At 41.4% G+C, this 19,771-nt stretch overlaps 1 protein-coding gene across 4 annotated transcripts; it reads right to left on the minus strand.

Annotated features, from left to right (window-relative positions):
- Positions 1-493: 493 nt before the first annotated feature.
- Positions 494-17,583, minus strand: eif4enif1 (eukaryotic translation initiation factor 4E nuclear import factor 1). 4 transcript variants are annotated; one of them, XM_033626449.2, is made up of 19 exons: positions 17,224-17,583; positions 16,363-16,511; positions 16,200-16,273; positions 14,694-14,821; positions 14,029-14,303; positions 13,375-13,573; positions 11,933-12,093; positions 11,075-11,213; positions 9,190-9,366; positions 8,758-8,984; positions 8,006-8,080; positions 6,456-6,642; positions 5,750-5,838; positions 4,680-4,813; positions 4,502-4,583; positions 4,254-4,377; positions 3,848-4,162; positions 3,231-3,401; positions 494-1,455 (listed from the first exon to the last, which is right to left on the minus strand). In XM_033626449.2, exons 2-19 carry the CDS (start codon positions 16,456-16,458, stop codon positions 1,268-1,270), a joined length of 2,841 nt encoding a protein of 946 aa, XP_033482340.1. In that variant the 5' UTR covers positions 16,459-16,511; positions 17,224-17,583; the 3' UTR covers positions 494-1,267. The 4 variants fall into 4 exon arrangements, with proteins under 4 accessions (XP_033482340.1, XP_078024724.1, XP_078024721.1 ...); XM_078168598.1 differs by having other exon boundaries at positions 11,075-11,234; XM_078168595.1 differs by having other exon boundaries at positions 8,713-8,984; positions 11,075-11,234.
- Between the last annotated feature and the right edge of the window lie 2,188 nt (positions 17,584-19,771).

The following is a 19,771-nucleotide window of genomic DNA, read 5'->3' on the forward strand; positions in this document are numbered from 1 at the left end:
GTACTTTGTAGATTAGAAGAAACCTGCAAGACAGCCATCAGTATTTCCCTTGGCAAGTGCAGCAGAACAGATATCGCCCTCACTCAGTTTGCACAGAGTTCAGAGTAACACACAGCTGCTGTTTATTAGGTACACCTGTACAGCACAAGCTAACGCAAGCCAAGACCGCAGCTCTGCCATAAATTCTTTTTTTTTTTTTTTATTGAGGTCATAGTTTGTGTTGAACTCGATCATTATTGGAGAGTGTTTCTAATATTCTGCCCCTTCATGTATGCAAACATTAGGATCATCTGTCAGTATAATACAGTCCAGTCTAACAATTAAATCAACACGTCCAGCAGTGTAAATAACCAAACATTAGCTTTGCAAAGGGAGCGTTTATGGCAGAGCTGTTGGATTGCACATGTATACCTTATAAAGTGGCCACTGAGGGTATATATTCAGTACATTAAAAAGGAAATACAAAACCATTTAAACAAATAAGCAAACTGTGTTTTACTGAATTTTATTTATTAATTCTATTTGTGCTTTTTATAACTTAATAGCACATAAACTGAATCCCAACCACCCCCAAAATTGACAATGTGAGCAGTGCTGCCGCCCCCCCTCAGTGACAGGTTGGATGGGAGAGGATACAGTTTAAAGGAAGGGAAAAAAAACCAAAACAAAATAAAGGCACAACCAGCGCTTGCTGCATCCCCCTGGAGTCGTCTTCAACTGCTCCAGCCAGTCTACAGAAAAGGGCCACTAGCCATGCCACACAGGGGAGAGTATACACATGTCTGACTGGCAGCAGCCCTTTCCTCAGTGCAGTTCAGCAGGGAAATTAAAGTTGGACAAGACAAGGAATGCTACCATCTCTTGGTGACGTTGTCTCTCGCAGTTTTGAGTTTGAACTGCAGGATAGTTTCACCTTCACTATTCCAAAAAAAAAAAACCCCAAACAAAAAAAACCACAAAAAAACAATAGCTATATACAGGGAGAATAAGATTCTTTCCCGTGGTCTGTACAATTGGGCCTATACATTATTTACTGCGCAGAGCCTAATACAAAAAAAAAATATCACTCAGTCGGCAAAACAAATGGCCATCACTTGTCCTCCCTTTTCTGCTGATAAGCCCCTTCAAAAAGCAGTGACTTCAAGGTTCAAGACAAAGCATGGCTAGACTGTCCAGGTCTTTCAAATCAAAGTTCACATTTTAATGGTAACGAGGAGGTGGAGATGGGCATAAAGGGAAAAAAAATCTTGCTATCCAGCAGGGTTTCTTATGGCCGAAACTCCAACTCATCTACACTTATGACCTTGGCCGGCATGGAGGGGAGTGGCTGTTCTAGCACGTCTGATCCAAACCACTTGGCGAGGCCTAGAGGGGGGCTGCCGCCATGTTGCTGGGAGCCGTTTGTCCGGTGAGGGCCTTGGCTCTGCGACTGAGGGCCTGGGATACCTGGGTGCACTACAAGATGCAACAAAAATAATTTAATTCAAGAGAAAATAGAACAAAAAAAACTTGTCCCATTTAACTAATTTCTGCAGTTTTTCATCCTGCTTAAATTTAAACTTGAATATTCCTAATTTTTTCAGCGTCAGTCACATAAAACCACGTGTGCAGACTTTGTGCAACTAATTTTTTTTCTATGGTATGCTCACATGAATATTTAAGGGTAACCTTAGCCTAAGAATTTCTTTAGGATGTTGTAAGGGGAAACCTTTGTGTTTGCCCATAACTACTTTGGTATTCCCTCATGTGCTGCTAGAAAGTCCTTAGTAACCATTTCCCTTGACCCAAAAAAAAAAAAAAACCCCTAACAAGACGATAGTTGAATATACACCGTCAGTCAATCTTCACAAACTTTACAAAACTTCAACCAGACCCTGATCACCAAAATAGCACTTATTGCAGAGGTCTTCTGCTTTATTCAGCATTATGTTGCACCCAGCAGGACTCTGATTTAATAAATTGGTAGTTATAAAAATGTTAACTGCATCACTGAGGTAGACAGGCATTAATGTTATCTGGAAAACATCACGTTTATTGACTTTAACATATTTGGTATTAATTTAGCTCCATGTAAACGGTCGCAAAATGAGTTAGTGTCTGTTTATGAGTCGTAAGAAATCATAACTTATCTTTCACAAGGAGTAGAAGTAAGCCAGCTCGGCTCTGTTAAATGTAACAGTCAGTGCGTTTATATGCATAGTTAAGTCGAGCTACGGTTATGGCTAGGTCATCTAACTGGACTACTGTACTTGTCCCAGTGTACAAGCACGGGAGGGGAACCGCTTTATTGACTGAGATATGTCTGACTCTGCTATGGTAGGTGGCGATATGTGCCCTTACAGCTTGTTAGTATTGGACCTTTTTCCAGCTGACCAATTTCAACACAGACCAAACAATCAGCACACAAGTGTGCTACAGTCATCTAGCAGCAAACTGGTACCATGGTGGAAAACTTTACAGCTCTGTACATTTCAAAAATGCATGGCTCTGGATGTAGATTTCACCATGTTGTTACCAGCTTCTTCTTCTGTTACGCATTTAATGCGATCTGACTTACGGGTCAAAGCCCAGGCCAAAACTGGAGAATGCACAGAGCGCCTCGGCCAGGTTGGGTCCAATTGACTATATGCATGCAGCAGTAATTTGACTTCAAGTCGCATGATCTGGGTGTGTTAGTCCGACTTTGAGAAGTCTGATTGAGTACAATTTCAATCTGTTTACATGTGTATGTTTACGTGTATTTTATGTACTGAGTGTGTTAACAGGGTATGGCAAACCATATAGCCCACATATTAAGGCTACCTGTTCTATCAGTGGTGCCTCTCCTACAACGCTAGCGTTAACACTAACAGCTGTTATATAAATGGTAAAGTTTGTACTGGCAACCTTGTAGCTAGCTCGCCAAATGTTAATATGTAATATCTTATATATCAGCGGTAGCTATATTGTTTTAATGAAATTTTTGTCAAATTCTGTCTGTTTGGTAATCTCCTTTCTTGCCGTCACCTTTCCTGTTGTTAAAACACCTAGGCATGGAGACAACCTAAAAGGCTTGATGCAACACTACTAAATGGACCCTCATCTTAGGAGAATATTTTGCTTAAGGGACAAACTTAGGTTTGAGGTAGTTTATGCAACCGTGCAGATACCTTTATTTTAGGTTATTCTCAGCAATCAAAATCTTTGAGGTGACGTGATGCAGCCATTTGCAATATTTGACTTCCACTCACTTGGTCTTTGTTGCTGAAGTTGCTGCTGCATAACTGCTAACTGCATCTGAGTATTGGCTCTGGGAGGTAGAAGTGGATGCCCTGTCGCACTTAGAGGGTACAGCGGTTGTCCAAGCAGGGCAGGAGGCAAGCCTTGAAGTTGGGCAAGGTCCATGTGTTGTGGAAATATGCCTGGTGTGTACAATTAAAGACTTTTATCAGAGATAATTAAAGATACAGTTGGCAACTTTACAAATAATTGTCAAATTTGCTGAAACTGTCTTCTCAGAAGCACGTGAGACAGTCTGTGACAATAAAAAAAAAAATCATGTACCTCCTTGCACTTCTTGTGCTTCTAATGGCATTTGCTAGAATTGACCGCAGCACACGAACAAAATACAGACAATACAGTAACAAAATCTTGATTCATATTTGAACAGTGCTGCCTAGTTTGACTGCAGTTCAAACAGTGGCTGTTCACATGTGGTTATGCCTTTAGAAGACGAACAAATGCCTTAACAAATAATGAACTAGAGTTTTAAGGTCAGAGGATTCACATCAGCTCAATTTACTGTTAGGAAAAACAACAAGGGGATTAAAATAAAAAAAATAAATAAATAAATCATGCCAACACTAACCTGCTTGCACAAGAGCGGGTCCAAGTTGCTGTGGCTGGATACCCTGCGCTAGCATTCTCTGAACCACATTGGGGTGGAGCTGGGGAGGAGGGCGCACCATAGGTACATGGGATAGCAGCGGTACTGGATAGATGGGACGAGGGAAGGATGAGGAGGGTCCTGGAGGCACCATTGTAGGCGTATGGTGTCCAGCTGAGCCAGGCCTGAGACGCTCCTGCTCCTTACTTGACAAGGTCTGCGCACTGGCCTTTACTCCCCCAGACTGGGCAGCGTTCCCATCCATCGCCTCCAGGTACAGATTTGGGGAGCTGCTGTCTGTAATGACATCACCAAAATTGCAATGTTACAGTGTTGTAGTACTTCAACTAAACTTGGTATCAGGGAGTTGTGGGTGAACGCTCGGTACCATCTTGAGAGTGTCCTGATGCCTCTTCCTTGCTCTCTGAACGACTCGATAGTTCATCTCTGCTTTTCTCTTTTGTTGCGTACATTTTGCGGATCACAGATGTAGGTGTGAATGATGGAGACAGCTGTAGAGTGTAAACAAAAATAAAAAGCATTAATACCAAGAGGTGTAGACAAAAGTTTTAAGAGTCCAACTTCACAGGACAACTCTGAAAAATGACAGCTGGGGGGATTAAAGTTCATACTCACCATACTGGTGACAGCATTGCCTGGAGAGTGTCTTCCAGCAGGCTGAGGGCCTGGACCAGGAGAGCGATTAACACGCTGCAGTCTGAAACACAAGCACATCAGCCATACATAATCATATTTATTATGTCACCATAAGCACATACTGTGCAGTATCTAAATACCTTTTTAAAAAACTAACCTATTTCTGAAAGACTTGTCCTGTGGTTGCTTGTAGCCAGACTGGAATGAGTGGTGGGCGTGTAGAGCGAGATCCTGTTGGAATGCCAGAGCCTCCAGGTCTGCCTGATTCACTGGCATAGACAGCGCCCTCATCTGGTCAAACAAAATACACACAACTGAAGAGATGCCCAACTGATGTCTTCTATCTATTACTTGACAATATATACTGGTCAGCCAAAACATGAAAATCACTGACAAGTGAATACTTTGATCATCTCGTTATAATGCAATGTTCTGCTGGAAAGCCTTGGGTCCCTGCATTCATGTGGATTCCACTTGACATGCACTACCCATCCAAATACTGTTACAGACCAAGTACACCCCCCCCTTCATGGCAACAGCCCCCAGTGGCAGTGGCACCCTCAGCAGGCCATGCCGCATCGCAAAAACTGCTAAGGAATGACCCGAGGAACGTGATGAGAGCTCAAGACATTGAACTGGCCTCCAAACTTCAAAGATCCCAATCTGATCGAGCATCTGTGGGACATGCCAAAACCCCACCTTGCAACCCACAGGGCTCAAGGGATACGCCGCCAATGCCCTGGTGGCAGACACCACAGGATACCTCAAAAGGTCCCGTGTCCATGCCTCAACAGGTCAGAGCCAAGACCGATCCACAGTGGGGCCTCTGATCTGTCAGGTATGAACACAGGGCCTCTGGGATACCACCATGTTCTACAGATGCTCGATTGGATTCACATTTCACAAGCCATTATTTTGCGTGTCTTGTATTGCATTGTAACAAGATCCGTCACTGGTTTTAATGTTTTTGCTGATTGGTGTATAGACTGAATAAAAAAGGCAAAAAAAATAAATAAATAAAAATTTGTTTTTTGCTTTCCTTTAAGATTCTTGAACAAATAAAGATTTTTTTGTATCGCAGCTTGATATTTGGGCAGTCAATGTGACTTTTCTGTTCCGCTGAAATCTGATAACAGAGTAATGTAGCATACTGAGGTAGAATATTGAAGCTCTTTTCAGTAATCAAACAATAAACCCAAGTTCACCGTGTCTAAACATCTAGGTTACCTGTTGCTGTGCAGCAGATCCAGGGCTGATAGACCTGTGTACATCACCAAACTGTTCTGGCAGCATGGGCTGATGACCAACAGGAAAACCTTGAGGTAGGAGAGGGAGAAAACCTATTACATGATTCAGCTTGTCTGACCAATATCATCCAAACATACAAATAAAAAGCACACTGAAGATACTGGACATTGAGGCTACAGCCCCAGTACAGCACACTCTGTCCACAAGACCTTAGGGCAGAGATAATCATATACTGGTTCAACGTTTTCAGTCATACAGAAAACTAGGGAAAAGAAAGCAAAACTTCCAAAACATTTCACTAGCATTTCACTTTGTTGAGCTGTCACTACTTTTATAGTTCCTGTGCAACACAGCCTCTGAGATTTGTTTCACTCCTACATTCTTGTTTTTATGTCATCTCAAAGACTGTGTCAATGCCATGCCATCAGCTGTAGTAAGGTTTGGATTGCATTGACAGTAAAAAAGTTAAGTCGTCTACTGCTAAACACTTCATGTTTTTGGATGGATTTTCATTAATAAAATTGTGTGGTCCTGTACTTCTGGGTTCATTTCTGATTATGTGATCATGAATTCTGTGTGTGCAGCCTGATGTCAATGCTTACAACATACATTCTTTTCAGCTCTAAGGTTTAGTTTACGCATCTTTTAAAAAGGCTGCAACATGTCGCTTTTGCAATTAACTTACCTGCAGAAGGCTGCAATCGACTGTTGAAGTAGTCAGGTGAGGGTGCCCTCTGTGGAAAGAGGGGGGGCGACGGGCCCTTGTGTAGTAGGCCATGTAGAGGGGCAGAGGTTGTTGGGCCTTCAGCGTTGCCCAACAGATTGCTGAGTAGTGTAGGAGAGGCACTACGAGGAGGACCTCCCAAGAGCTCCTATGATACAAACATACAAATACATTTCTCAGGATGTCATAATTCACTTTCATGTTATTGGTCTGGCAGTTAGAGAAGTTCAAAACTATCATCCATAAAATGTGGAACGGAGAATCACAGCTTCCTATTAAATTCTATCAGGAATTTGCCATCTTGAGACCTGGCAACCTCCAACAGCTTTATTATAGAAACATTCTTAGATACAGCGCACACAAGTTACAGTGTTCCTGCATAGTTAATGTTTGTGTTTGATGGGCAGCAAGATTTTAAAGACACCAGTGACCAACAGTCTGAACAAGTGCATATATTGTTTCTATAAAATTAATGTACATTTTTTGCTGCAGGTACAGCTTCCAGTTACCTGCACTGTACAGGTTATGTTTTTGGTTTGGTTTATCTGTCTGACTCAGCAATATTAAACAACGCTCTTGCTGTTGAAATTTATTGGTGGATCCGGCGTATCTGCCAGCTCCAATAACTGTCAAATGGTGTGCAGACTCCGCCTCCTCTGTGCATCAGGCGTGGTAATGCTGCGGACCCACTATTCTCTACTCCCCTGGTCAACCGTTCTCAGAGGTCTGGTGAAACGTTACAAAACTGGGTCGTGGCTAAAAACACAGACGTTGTCACAGCCCTGTAATTGTATCCAATTGGGGGCATGTTTAATACAATGCTCTAACTTTTGTTTTAACTTAGTTGACTCTGCTCGTCCAGACTGAAGACAGGTTTATGAGCCACATCTGCCATCTATACGACTTCTCCCCTTCATGTCCTACCCTTTGTTTGGAATTTAAAGTGACCATTGTTTTTCCCTCCAATATGATTGATTGGAACAGCCGGAAATCACAAGCACTGGTGCAGTGTTGCTCGTCTTTTCCTCCAGCTGCCTGCCCGCCATCTGGACAGTGCGCCGATGTCTTGACATCATATGCAAAGAAGCCAAGAAAGCAGCCTGTGTCAGAATTGTTTCTCCAGTGTCCTTATTTTCCACCACCCCACTGTTTTACAGAGAAGAAAACAACTCTTGTATTTATGTAATGTTTTTCAGTTCTGATAGGGTTGGAAATTAGAAATAGATCTGAGGACCCAATTCAAAATGCAGTCACCCCGAAAAGACTACCACTGGCAGCAGAATGATTGGGCTGCAAATCACTGAGTAGCTGTTGCTGAAAGGAGCAACAATTCACATCTTGTTCCCCTGGCACGTCAGTTGCCAGTCTCATTCTGTTGCAAAAAACACCACCTGTAGGACAAGGTGACCCTACTCAGACCACTATGACTGATATAATTTGCACCCAGCCGCGACGCTGTTGAAAGGGAAATAGTGGCAGCATTAGCCTGAGAGGATAGTCAACATACACACCTGAAATATGTTTTTCTGCTGCTGTGGAGGCACCTGAGCTTCAGACATCGTCACCACAGCTGGGTCTGAAGATTGCTGCATTGTACAGGGACAAACAATTTGTGGCGGGTGCAGTGTAAACAAAAACAACCATTCCCTTGTAAAAACCCATCCCAGTGAGCAATGAGTGCATGGTAGACAATCTGGGTTGTGTCATAACAAAAACTGGCTATCAAGTATTTGTTGTAAACCGACTGCAAGCCGCCAGGGATGGATTTGTACATGAGTGTCGCAAACCAAGTGTCCCTCATGCAAGTCAGGTATGCCTTGGATACTCGCAGTATATTGTCATGTTCCTTAATGAGCATTCATCCCATGAAAGAGCTAACATGGTTCTCATCTCAGCTTCTGAATCTGGGATCAGTTTTATTTTTCTACTGACTTGCATAAAAAGGACAACTGCAGCTTTCATGTGTCACAATCATTCAAAAAAAAAAAACAAACAAAAAACCCTGAAACACATTTAAACAAATTTATGCCCATCACTTTCTCGTCTGTACGTGAAATTTTCAAAAGTAGGTCATCTAGTTTAAGCTGGAAAAGCTTGCATGCTATGTCACACCAGGCCAGTTTTATATGAGTGCCCATTCCACAGCAACATGCACAATGTTACTTCTCCAGTCAAAGCCTGTTTCGATATGATTAGAAAAACATTCAGAAATACTTACAATAGTTGTGTTGGTTTTGGGGTGAGTTGGCAGAGTTCCACTTGCCTTCATGCTGCTAACCAGTTTATTAAAGGCCGACATGTCTGTGTCACGTGAGCGTGGATGGGTGCTGGAGCCGCCAGTTAAAGCCTCCTCTAAATGCTGAGCCATGAAAGGCGTGCCGTTTCCTCTCTGGGGAGGCGGCACCTTTCGCACCTGAGGTTCTGAGCTCAGCTTCATCTCCTTCATTCCACCCTCCACCTCCTCGAGCGAGAGCACTGCTCCACAGTTAGCTAGAGACAGCCAGAATGAACTTTATGTGGCACTGTTCAGAACAAAGTTACAGTGCTTTCCAGGTAATATTTAATATATCATGCTACAATTGTATCCACATTGCCTGACTGTACATGAAGATGTCTAGTCCACTATATATTCCCAGTAAAAGTTGTGTCATGGTGCAACTTGTCTTTGCAAATGTTTTAGTGAACTGACACTCACTGCTTTCCCGTAGCCGAGCCTTGTTGACCGACAGGGTGGAAAGAAGAGGCTTCAGGTCTATTTTGGCCTTGTGCAACAGCTCCAGGATGTCCACCTTCTCCTTGCACTCCGATGACTGAATAGGTGTGAAGTATGAGGTGGGGCCTTGGCCGGAGGATGTGCTGCGTGGCTCAAGCCCTTCAGAGGAGCAAAACCAAGATATGGTACATTCATCACAGAAACTGAGCACTGTGTGGGTACGGACAAAGCAAGAATATAACAGGCTTGCAATCACATAGCACTGGAGTGATATAGTAAAGAAGCAGTTTGGTGGTGACCAAGTTTAAAGCCTCTTATGACTACATGCTCCCCAAGATTAGGATTGAATGCCACTCCGCCACACTGAGGCACAGTCAAGATTTGCTTCTTTCAGTGGGTTTCTTTTTAATAAAACAAGAGAACAATCTGTCTAATAGTTGTTTTTGCCCATAATGCATGTTCAATGAGAGGAAAAAAATAAATCCAGGGGCCATCTGTGAAGCACATTTACTGAATTATTTGTATAACTTTCAAAACCCCAAACCTCCTATAATCAAAAATGAGAGAACAGGCCTCTGATCTTTATGTTTTCATACTACAGGCCTTTACACACCAAGTCCATATTTTACATCTGAATTGAACCTGAATATTTAAAAATAAATACAACCTCAGGTTTTGCCAATCATGTATACACATCAACTCCTAATTTTTGTCTCCATTTTTTGCATCCATCAGAAGCCTTTACAGAGTTGTTTGATGTAAATGTGGGGTAATTTGTGGGACACATCCACAACAGAGAGGAACAAGGTACATACAGTATCATTTCATAACTCAGATTACTTTAAACAGGTCAGACAGTAATATTCAGGTGGATGATAATGATGAGGAAGAGTTAACAGAAGATTGAAGGCCACACACAGACAGAAAAACAGTGTGCAACAGTGTGGAGATGAAGAGGGAGGACAGCTAAGCCCCTCTGGGCAGCCGCAGTGCCAAATGCAAGACAAACAGAAAGCAGTGACAGCCAGGGACGAAATGTGTCCTTCCATTTTGTCTCATTACGTATTTTCTCAACAAATAGAACAAACATGCATCAGACTAAGTGTGCAAAGTTTCTGTGCACAATGATTTTTATTAAAAAACGACATATGAAAAATATAGTCTTGGTGTGCAAACCCCTTAACACATGCAAAAACACAGCTTTACCAAAGATTGCTAGTAATAAATATGTTCAAAACCGGTTTCATATCGGGCTCAACACCAGACTGGACAACCAAATTCAACCACTAGGTGTTCCACTTGTTTCAGCATTATTTCCTGGCATGCACGTTAGATGTATTACCACCTTTTACCAGGTTTTCCTGCAGTGGTCACTGACCTTGCTCGTGGAGAGCTAACGCAGCTGAAGCCTGATAATGAGCACATCATTTGAATCAGGTGTGCTGGAGTAAGGAGAGACCTCAAACATGCAGGGCATGCCTCGTCAGTTTTTCAGCTCACCTGCTCCATCAGCATCAAATCCAAAATGTTGCCATATTGGTGTAGTTTTAGTTTAGTCGTCTTTGTGTTTAACCCTTATGTCTTAACACCACAATTAAACACATGAACTTTCAAGTAAACAAACATGTGCCACTCTTCCCCTCTCTCACCTCAACTGAAATGTGATCATCATGCTGCCTGCCTCAGCTCAGCAGTAAATTTCATGTGGCCTGTCATACTACTGGCACCATTACTGGTTTGCATAAAATCAAATCGGTTTAAAACTTGACACCAGACCAGGCAAATCGGGTACTTGTCGCTAAGTGCTATGCTTGCTTTTAAACGGCATTGTCATGTGAAGCTTCTTTAGGGAAATCACATCATTTACCTGCAAGTTTTTCCAGCTCCTCATGGGGAGTGGACCTCAGACTGCTGGACCGGCTGCCTGAAGGGCTCACGTTACTGGAGAACCACTGACTGAAGCGGCTAGCCGATACAGGGCCCTCCCCCAAAACATCCTCTATCATCTGGAAGACAGAGAAAGGCGCCTGTGAAATACAGTGATAAACAAATAACAGTAGGCCAAAAGGTACAAGGACAATGGTGGCACTTACGTTTAGAGCGTTATCCATCGATTTAGCACAAAATGTGCTAGAAGATAGAGGGCAGTGTCATTGAATGCACTGCTGTGTGGCCTTGATATAATGCCACAAACCAGTCTGTTCACAACTGTCTTAATTATATTTATTAGTTTACACACCGGTTCACATAGTTCTCCAATTAGCGGGCCTAAAGTAGCTATAATGATGGGCATAAATTTGGATTGTTGATACCTTTTTAAACCCATTCAGTAGTCCGCTAGCAAAAATATTTATAAAGTGCACCATTCAGTGACAATACCCACCACCACAGAGCAAGTTCAGTGAGATTAAGCCAGTGCAGCAGAGGTTATCTTATGCTGATTCAACGTATCTGCAAACTTGATACATGGCTTCAAAAAAAGGCTCATCTATTTTATACGAGGCCTTCACTTGAACATGAGCAGATTATGTAATTTGTCAGGTCAAAATTGTGTCACGTCTGTCTAGTTGTCTAGCCTCCAAAATGTTCTTAATAATGAAGAAATAAAGTCTGGTGTGAGAGGAAGCGACAGACACACTTGAAAACCTCTGCTGTTATAGCGTAACATTTGTGATGTTCACACCTTTACCACCAACAAAACCACACAGTGCACCCCAGTACTTACAGAGGCCAGTCCAGGCATGGTCTTCTCCAGATTGAAGAACTCATTGAAGTCAAAGTCTCCAGTCGATTGCTCAGGCAGGACGTCAGGGTGGGGAACCTCCTGATCAGCAGTAGACTGCAAACCACCATCTCGCTCCTCTTCCTGACCACCATTACATTCCACTGCCACACAAGAAGAATTGCAATTTTAAGTATCCCTGATGTGATAGCTGTTGTACCATGCTAGTTATTCAAATTATACTATGCAGTTAAAGCTCAGGTAGGCAGTTCTATTCTGGCGTCACTAGGCACAAATCCCACATTAAAGTTTGAGCATACTGTAATTCAAGCAGTCTAAAACATAACTTGACTTCTGCACCTCCTCCTGGCACTCTTTTCAGGCTTTAGAAAAATCAAGGCAGTGATGGGAGACTTTAGCCAGTCACAGGTCATTTCAGAGAGAGATAATTCCTTCTGACTAATCTAGAAAGGCAGATGCACATACATGAATCTTTGGTGAAAGCCTGATTCAATGGCGAAAGTCAACAACTGCCTACACTGCAAAGCAACCCAAAAAAGGAAGACGGACTTGTCAAAAAGGGAGTCTGACAAAGGAAATAAAACGTGTCAGTATTGGTAAAGCGTTTTAGACAGAGAGAAAATCTTGGTAATAGTTTAGCCTTCTGCTAACTGGAGCCAAAGTCTTGTTTATGTGGGGAACATTAGCCAGAGCTTTGAATTACAGTGTCCTCTGCCTCACTCCCCACCGTTACAGAGCACCTCATAAGGAGGAGAGTGGGCTGCAGCTCTGGAGACAGACCCCCAGTCAGTGGCTGTAGCAACCTGAATCCAGCCAGCACCAACAACTTAACTAACCTGTTTAACAGCCACTACACAGGTTAGAAAGTGCAACCTCCCCCCAGTACCATTACACAGCTTAGGCTAGTGGCCAGTGCTGGGGGGTTTGCGCTGGCTGAATTCAAGGTGTTACAACTGCCGACCAAAGCTCTGGAGTTGCTGCTGCTACTACTACTACTACTCTCCTTCCCACAAAGCCGTCAAAAACCAGGGGAAGTGAGGCAGGGGGAATGTAGAGTGGCTAGCCAGCTAATACTTGTCTCATTTGTGGTCTAATAAAGAGAGAAACAGAGAGCAGGGCAAGGAGGGGCTGAGCGAATAAGCTGCAGGCAACTGTACAATGAAATAAGATTAAATCAATGTATGAAAAAACACTGTTAGTGCATGAAGTGAGTGCTTATGTCCATGGTTGTCTGGTGGGAGGGGCTTAGGACACAGAGGGGAGAGCTGCAGGAGAAGGTTGTTCTTTCAAATTCTGGCTGTTAGTTTTGTCTTTTCCACATTTCTGCCTACCTCAGCTTTGAGTAACAATTTAAAAATAAACAGATGAATAAAATGGGTAACCATTATGGTGCTGTAATTCTAAAGAACAAGGCTTTGACATGCCTTCTCTTATGGACTCTGCCCTCCTCCTTGACCGCTTGGACCTGCGCTTATCATCCTCCAGGATTTTGTCGTCGAAGCCAATGAGCTCTATTGTCTCAGACTGGCTGGTGGGACCCCCAGAGAACCACTCTGGCTCCTCCTCCGCAAAAGAGTCATTCCTTCTCCTTTCACTAAACACACGTTTGTCACCGAAATCCCTCTGCAAAGGATGAGACAAGACCAACATGATATCAGTGTGTGTAAGATAGAAGATAAGATCTTCACATACCGATAATTAGATTAAATTAAGAGACTATTCTGAAGAGCAATTCTTTGTATGGAGAAAGCACACTGATGAAGTAGGACTTCTCAGTCCAGGCAGCACATTCCTCAGAGAATAAAGTAAACTTTTGCCTTTATCAGTAAGCCAAATTCAAATTTTGTGAAAGTCATTTTTAAAGTTTATGGCTTTTATTTCACCTGAAAATTTCACTAATCAGCTAGTTATATCCCGTTTTGTGAAAAACTGAATGGCATATGCGTTTGTGATTTCGCAGAACTCTTTCTTAGGAATCTATATTTAAAAGAAATACCAGCATCAACGCACTGAATGCCTCACCACTCAAACACTAAGGGAAACACATTATGAATGGACTGTAAGCAGTGAACACCAACCCTGAATCTTTTATCCTTGAAGTCTCTCTCACGTTCCCGCTCTTTCTCCGCACGTGCTTCTCTCTCAAAGGCTCGGGCAGCAATTATGCGGCCACTGCCGATTCTTCGTGTCCCTCCCAGACGGAGACTCTCATTCTCCTTATTTTCCAGGGGGCTGATTGGGCGACGGGCATGGGGTGCAAGCGCAGCGTTGCCTTGACATCCACCTCCAAAGCTGCGTCGCTGTGGGCTCAGTATGACGTCCAGATCATCTTCCTTTAATCGCTCACGAGGATCTGAATATGATGCAACATATAGGCTCATCGTTAGAGGTTTAAAGAACAAAGACACAGCACCAAGATCCATGGTCACATTGTAGTCTGACCAACAATCCAAGGGAAGCCTAAATAAAGACCTTTTATTTTTCCCTCAAACATTATTTTATCTACATTGTTACCTCACCCCTCAAGACAATACCAGGTAGCTCAAATATTTGTTTAAGCATAATCCAGAGCTGCTCAGTATTTAGAAGTTGTGCGCAACAACCTTCTCTAGATAACTGAACCACTTTGTGACTTATCAGTAGATGACCTCTGACACAAAGTAAGAAAGAAAGTAAGATCACTTTATGGCCTGTGTTTTGGTTTCAATCTTAATCTTGAGATTTCTGGCTCTGGGTCATTTACCTGGGATTCTTCGTTTCAAAGGAACTCTGTCATCCACATAGTCCTTCTTAAAACCTTCCACCGGAGAGCTTCGCTCTGAAGTGGGATACAGTGAGGCGTGCCACTTCTCAGGGTCCCAGACACCATCACTGAATCAAAACACCATTTAAAGCCACAATTAATAGACCTGAGACATACTAAACCAGTTGATTAAAACAAGACAATAACATCCATGTCTAAAAATCAATCCCTGATCAGATATCTGGAATGAAAGACAGCAGGGCTCTGCAGGATAAACGATCAGTTCGACTCAAGATGGATAAGGTGTTAAGAGAGAGACCAAAAGAAAATGTCAGACACCCACAAGTTTGCTTGTTATTCCCCAACAGCTTGTCTTGGATGACTGTTAGAGAAGGTCAAACAAACATCTAAATATTTAATTTATCAGCAGATGTCCTGAAATCTGCCATCATTCAAATCTGAATGCAGCCCAAACAGAAAAGAGGCTGTAGAAACATGTCAAAGATGGCTTCTGAAGCAGAGGTTTCCCCGATTTAATGACAATGGCTCTAGAATTTAGAGACTATAATACATTTTAAAAATACAAGCGATGCAGACATTTGTTTTATATGTGCCTTTATTATAAATATAAGACATCACAAGATCTAGCATCAGAACCCATGACTATCCGCTTGTGGCACTGCATTGTCAATATTACCTCAGGGAATAAAAGACTTAAGTAAATGTGATTAAATAAGAGCAGGTCCTGAGGATATTCCGGCCACCCACATTAATATAAGTTTGAGAATAGTTTGAGGTGATGTGCAAGAAGCAAAAAAGCAGTGCCCACACTTTCCATTAGCCTACCTGCTCTAATTCATAATCACTTTTATATAAAAACATTTGATCCTGCACAATTCACACAATCCCAGCAACACATACAGTTAAACTAAGCCTTACTTGATGCATACTTTGATCTCTATGCTGAGATGTGGTCTGAACTTCAGAGGCGTGTGAGGACATGTGCTATGTTCTGCATACTTCAGCTCTAGCAACTGTCTAACACATTCCCTGTTTTTTCATGGTTTCCCCCAGAAATTAAAAAAAAAAAAAAATTCACTCATCCTATGGAATTTGAGATTTTTAATAATTTCTTGGCCCAAAATTACAAAGGTTATAAATTATTGCCCATCAAAGCCATCTACCAGCACACTCTTTCAGAACGGCCAGTGAAAGCCACTGATACTTAAGGCTCGGAATTTATGTTTAAGCTTAAAGTTGATTAAGGTTTATTCCACTTTCATCAGCTGATAAATTTAAGGGAACACATACCTATGACCAGACCACACACCCCAGTCAACTATTGTCCAAGATAAGCAAAAAAAAAGTTGGCGTTTTCAATGAAGCACATTCTGTCTCATTTCACAAAATTAGTCTCCTTTTCCTAATGACCCATATAACATGTGAATATTATCATCATGTGGACTGTGAGTGATGAGGACTACACCTGAGGAAATTAACTCTTACCTGTCATATTTCTCACAGAGACACTCTGGCCTTTCATTGGAGACTGGCAGTTCTTTTATTTCCAGAAGCTCCTCCTGTATAATAATAATTGACAATAGTTAAGTTGTGTTGGGAAGAACACTATAAGGACTCTACATTATCATATTGGTATTTGTTTAATCACCTTGGTGTATCTGAAAGGAGCTGCGGCTGCTGGCTGTTTAACTTCATCCACAGCAGCATCACCATCCTTCTGCTCAACACAAGCATCGTTCTCCATGACTGATTTCAGACACAGGTCAAACAGCTTCCAGCCCAACAATCACTCTGCTCCTGTTGGAAACAAGTTTAACGTTTCTAAATTAATCAAGCAGCTCCACTGACTTCATTTTAAAGTGCATGGACAACAGGGCCTTGTAGGTTAACTGTATGTCGCAACTGAGTATCGGTGTCAATCACTGAAATCATTAAATAAAGTGAGGAAACAGAATGTCATTCTGGTGCTGTGAAGAGCCTGTGGAAACATTTAAAACTCGTTTGTATGGAAAAGCAGTACAAAAGAAGGGTGACTTTGTCTGAAACATTAACAAATATCTAAAAATTACAACCACATCATCGATAAACCTCACCTCAAGTCGAGCTAACGTACATGGGGCAGTTTGAACAAACGCTAGCCAATTAGCAAGTTAATTGACAACAGCCTGAGACCGCTGACGTGAGACGTCAATTACTATGATTCACCTAGCCTTGGCGTAATTGACAAATTGCCTGCTAACTTAGTATCTGGCCTGTGAATGGGACCGTTTTGAAAAACAACTCAAGCTAGCACGTTGATGCTACCGTATACTGTTATTATCGGTTGCTACACGAACCACCTCATCACTGTTTGTGGAAAATACACGCTAACAATTAACCACAGACATTGGTGGAGAGTTAGCTAAGCTAGCGTCCCACACGCATAACTCAAAGCCTAGTTCGTGATATAAAATTCGTACAAACGACTGGCTAGTTGGTAGATATAGAAAAACACAAACAGTCAACTTACTCAGTTTAAATGCTGCGTGGACTCCTGACTGTTAACGGCCGAGCAGCGGCAGCTCACGTTAGGTAGCTAGCTAGCTAACTAACCTAGCACCTTCAGCTAGCTAGCTAACTAGCTGGGGAATGGGGATAATGCCCACCCAGCGAGCACCAAATATTAAGCCGGCTGAGTTGTTGTAGTGATTTCAGCAAACGCACACTTAACTGGAGTAAATAAACAAAATAATACAGGTCTAGGTAACAAATCAAATCACGCGGAGATTGTATAATCTTAAATTATTGCCTGCTCTTTCTCTGTTTTCTAAGTCGTAGTAGCAATTTTCATCTGATCACCGCTTTAAGAAGGTCCTCGGAAAGATTACATCGTGTCCATAGCGCCTGAGTAGAATGTTATATAGTCTGGTGTGTGTCGTGTGTTATGTTAATATTACTTAAATAACATGCTACTAGTAAGGTGTGTCCGTGCAACTATATAAACCGTGGCAAAAAAAAAAAAATCTAACTTGTTTTGTAGAGGTGTCATTTACACTAAAGTGAGAACATCCAATAGGCATTATTTGGGGCAGCTACTCATTCATTTAAACTTTATTTACAACAATTCCACATTACATATTCTCGTAGGAATCTTGAAACGTGCATTTTTCCACACAATATAGACGACTCAAAACAAATTCAAAACAAAATTAAAACCGCACGGCTATATTTAGAATAGATAAAAATAAGATGAATATTTAAATAAAAACTATAAATGATTTTCATGGTGGAAATAAATATATTTAAAGGTCTTATTTTCTGAAAAGACAGATTTCCGTGTCTTATTTAAAATAAAGCAGGTATAGGTGCTGTATAAATTTCATAAAAATATCAAAATGTTCAACCAACAGAGAAATGCACACAGTCCATATTCAGAACCTCTGCCATAATTCAGAAGACTTCCACTATGATGTCATAAGTATAGGCTACTATGTAGTAGGGATGAACACTCATATTCAAATACTCGTTTGGACATCAGTATTTGCTAAACATATAGAGCAGTGTTTTCTAACTGGTGGGTCATGGTCCAAAAGTGGGTCAGGGGCTCATTCTAAATGGACCGCAAGTGAGTTGCAAATTTGTCAAGTTTGTAAAAAATAAAAACACTATATTTTTAAGTACAGTAAATTTCCAGCTCAAAGCTTTTATTCTGAAGTGCTTCAAAATAAGAAGAGTGATTGACTAACCAACAGCTACCTGACAGAGACAGCACAAATGCGAGTATGATGCTGAATGTATTAAACTGTGGGACCTCAAACTAATGACTGAGGACTAAGGGGAAATCTGGACCGCATAGCTGGCCAGTTGAGAAACACTGGTGTAGTACACGCGGCCGCCCCTTCCACATGTGAACATGACATTTATATAGGCCCTATATAATTTTTATATATGTTATGAGATCCCTTCGGCCCTTCTATCTAGGTCAAGATGCCAGAAATTGTGACATAGTTTCACAGACTTCTTGCATTTGTGTATCAGTTTTGCTGTTACATTTCCTATCACTCGCCATTGGCCAGTTTGTAACTCTGGCATGACTATCTGTACATTTGAGTGCACCCAGGGATGTAAACTTCCCTTAAACTGTCTAAATGCCCCAGACAAATACTTTAAGCATGATCTTTGATTAACAAACATAATTTCTTGCCTCAGAAATGTGTCATCTGGAATAATCAGCACATCATGTTCAAAAATATATCCTTATTTCATAAAAACTGGTTTAATTATAATATAATTCTAGTAAACCAATTAATCAATGTTAATATGCTGTTGTTAGCTACTCTAAATTCCTCTTCCTTTGGCATTGCTGTTACTCCAAACGAGTTTGCTACTGTTATTGATGCTGTTTCTTTTGGAATTCGAACTCTCCTAAAAGGGAGAAAGACCAGTTTGTTTACTGAAACTTGACCTAGAGGCAACGTCAGTGGGTAAAATCTGTCTGACCACGACCGAAACAAAATCTGTAACATGTATTCATTATTTCGAAAGGATCTTATTAGTACTCATGCTGCTGTACCCTATTGTTGTAGATTTGATGACAACTTAAATTGTAAAAATATTTGGAATCTTCCATACAAATATCTCCTTAGAAATAAGGTAAAGTGAATTTCCTTTAAAATCATAAATAGATATTATCCTACTAGCCATTATCCACCTAGACTGAAGTTAACTGTTCATTTTGTGAAATGTATTAAGAAACAATGCTGCATCTGTTTTGGCAGTGTCCTTACACTAAGCAATTTTGAAAAGATGTATCTTTATATATGGTTGACATTGATTGGCATTGACTCTGAGGTTTACAAAACCTAAAGAATTACATATAATGATGATCATTCTAACATAGTATCATATTCATAAATCCAAATTTAGCCATGCCTAGCCTTTATTAAAAATGGAACATAAACACTACACTAAGGCCATTTTGACTGACAAAAAGATTTACTTGTGTCCCTTTTTTATTATTTTAATTTAAAGATTCCCACTAGCTCTGATGTTGTTTTGTCTCTAGGCGATATATAACG

This window comes from Epinephelus lanceolatus, chromosome 1 (assembly GCF_041903045.1).
Source record: "Epinephelus lanceolatus isolate andai-2023 chromosome 1, ASM4190304v1, whole genome shotgun sequence".
Classification (NCBI taxonomy): Eukaryota; Metazoa; Chordata; class Actinopteri; order Perciformes; family Serranidae; genus Epinephelus; species Epinephelus lanceolatus.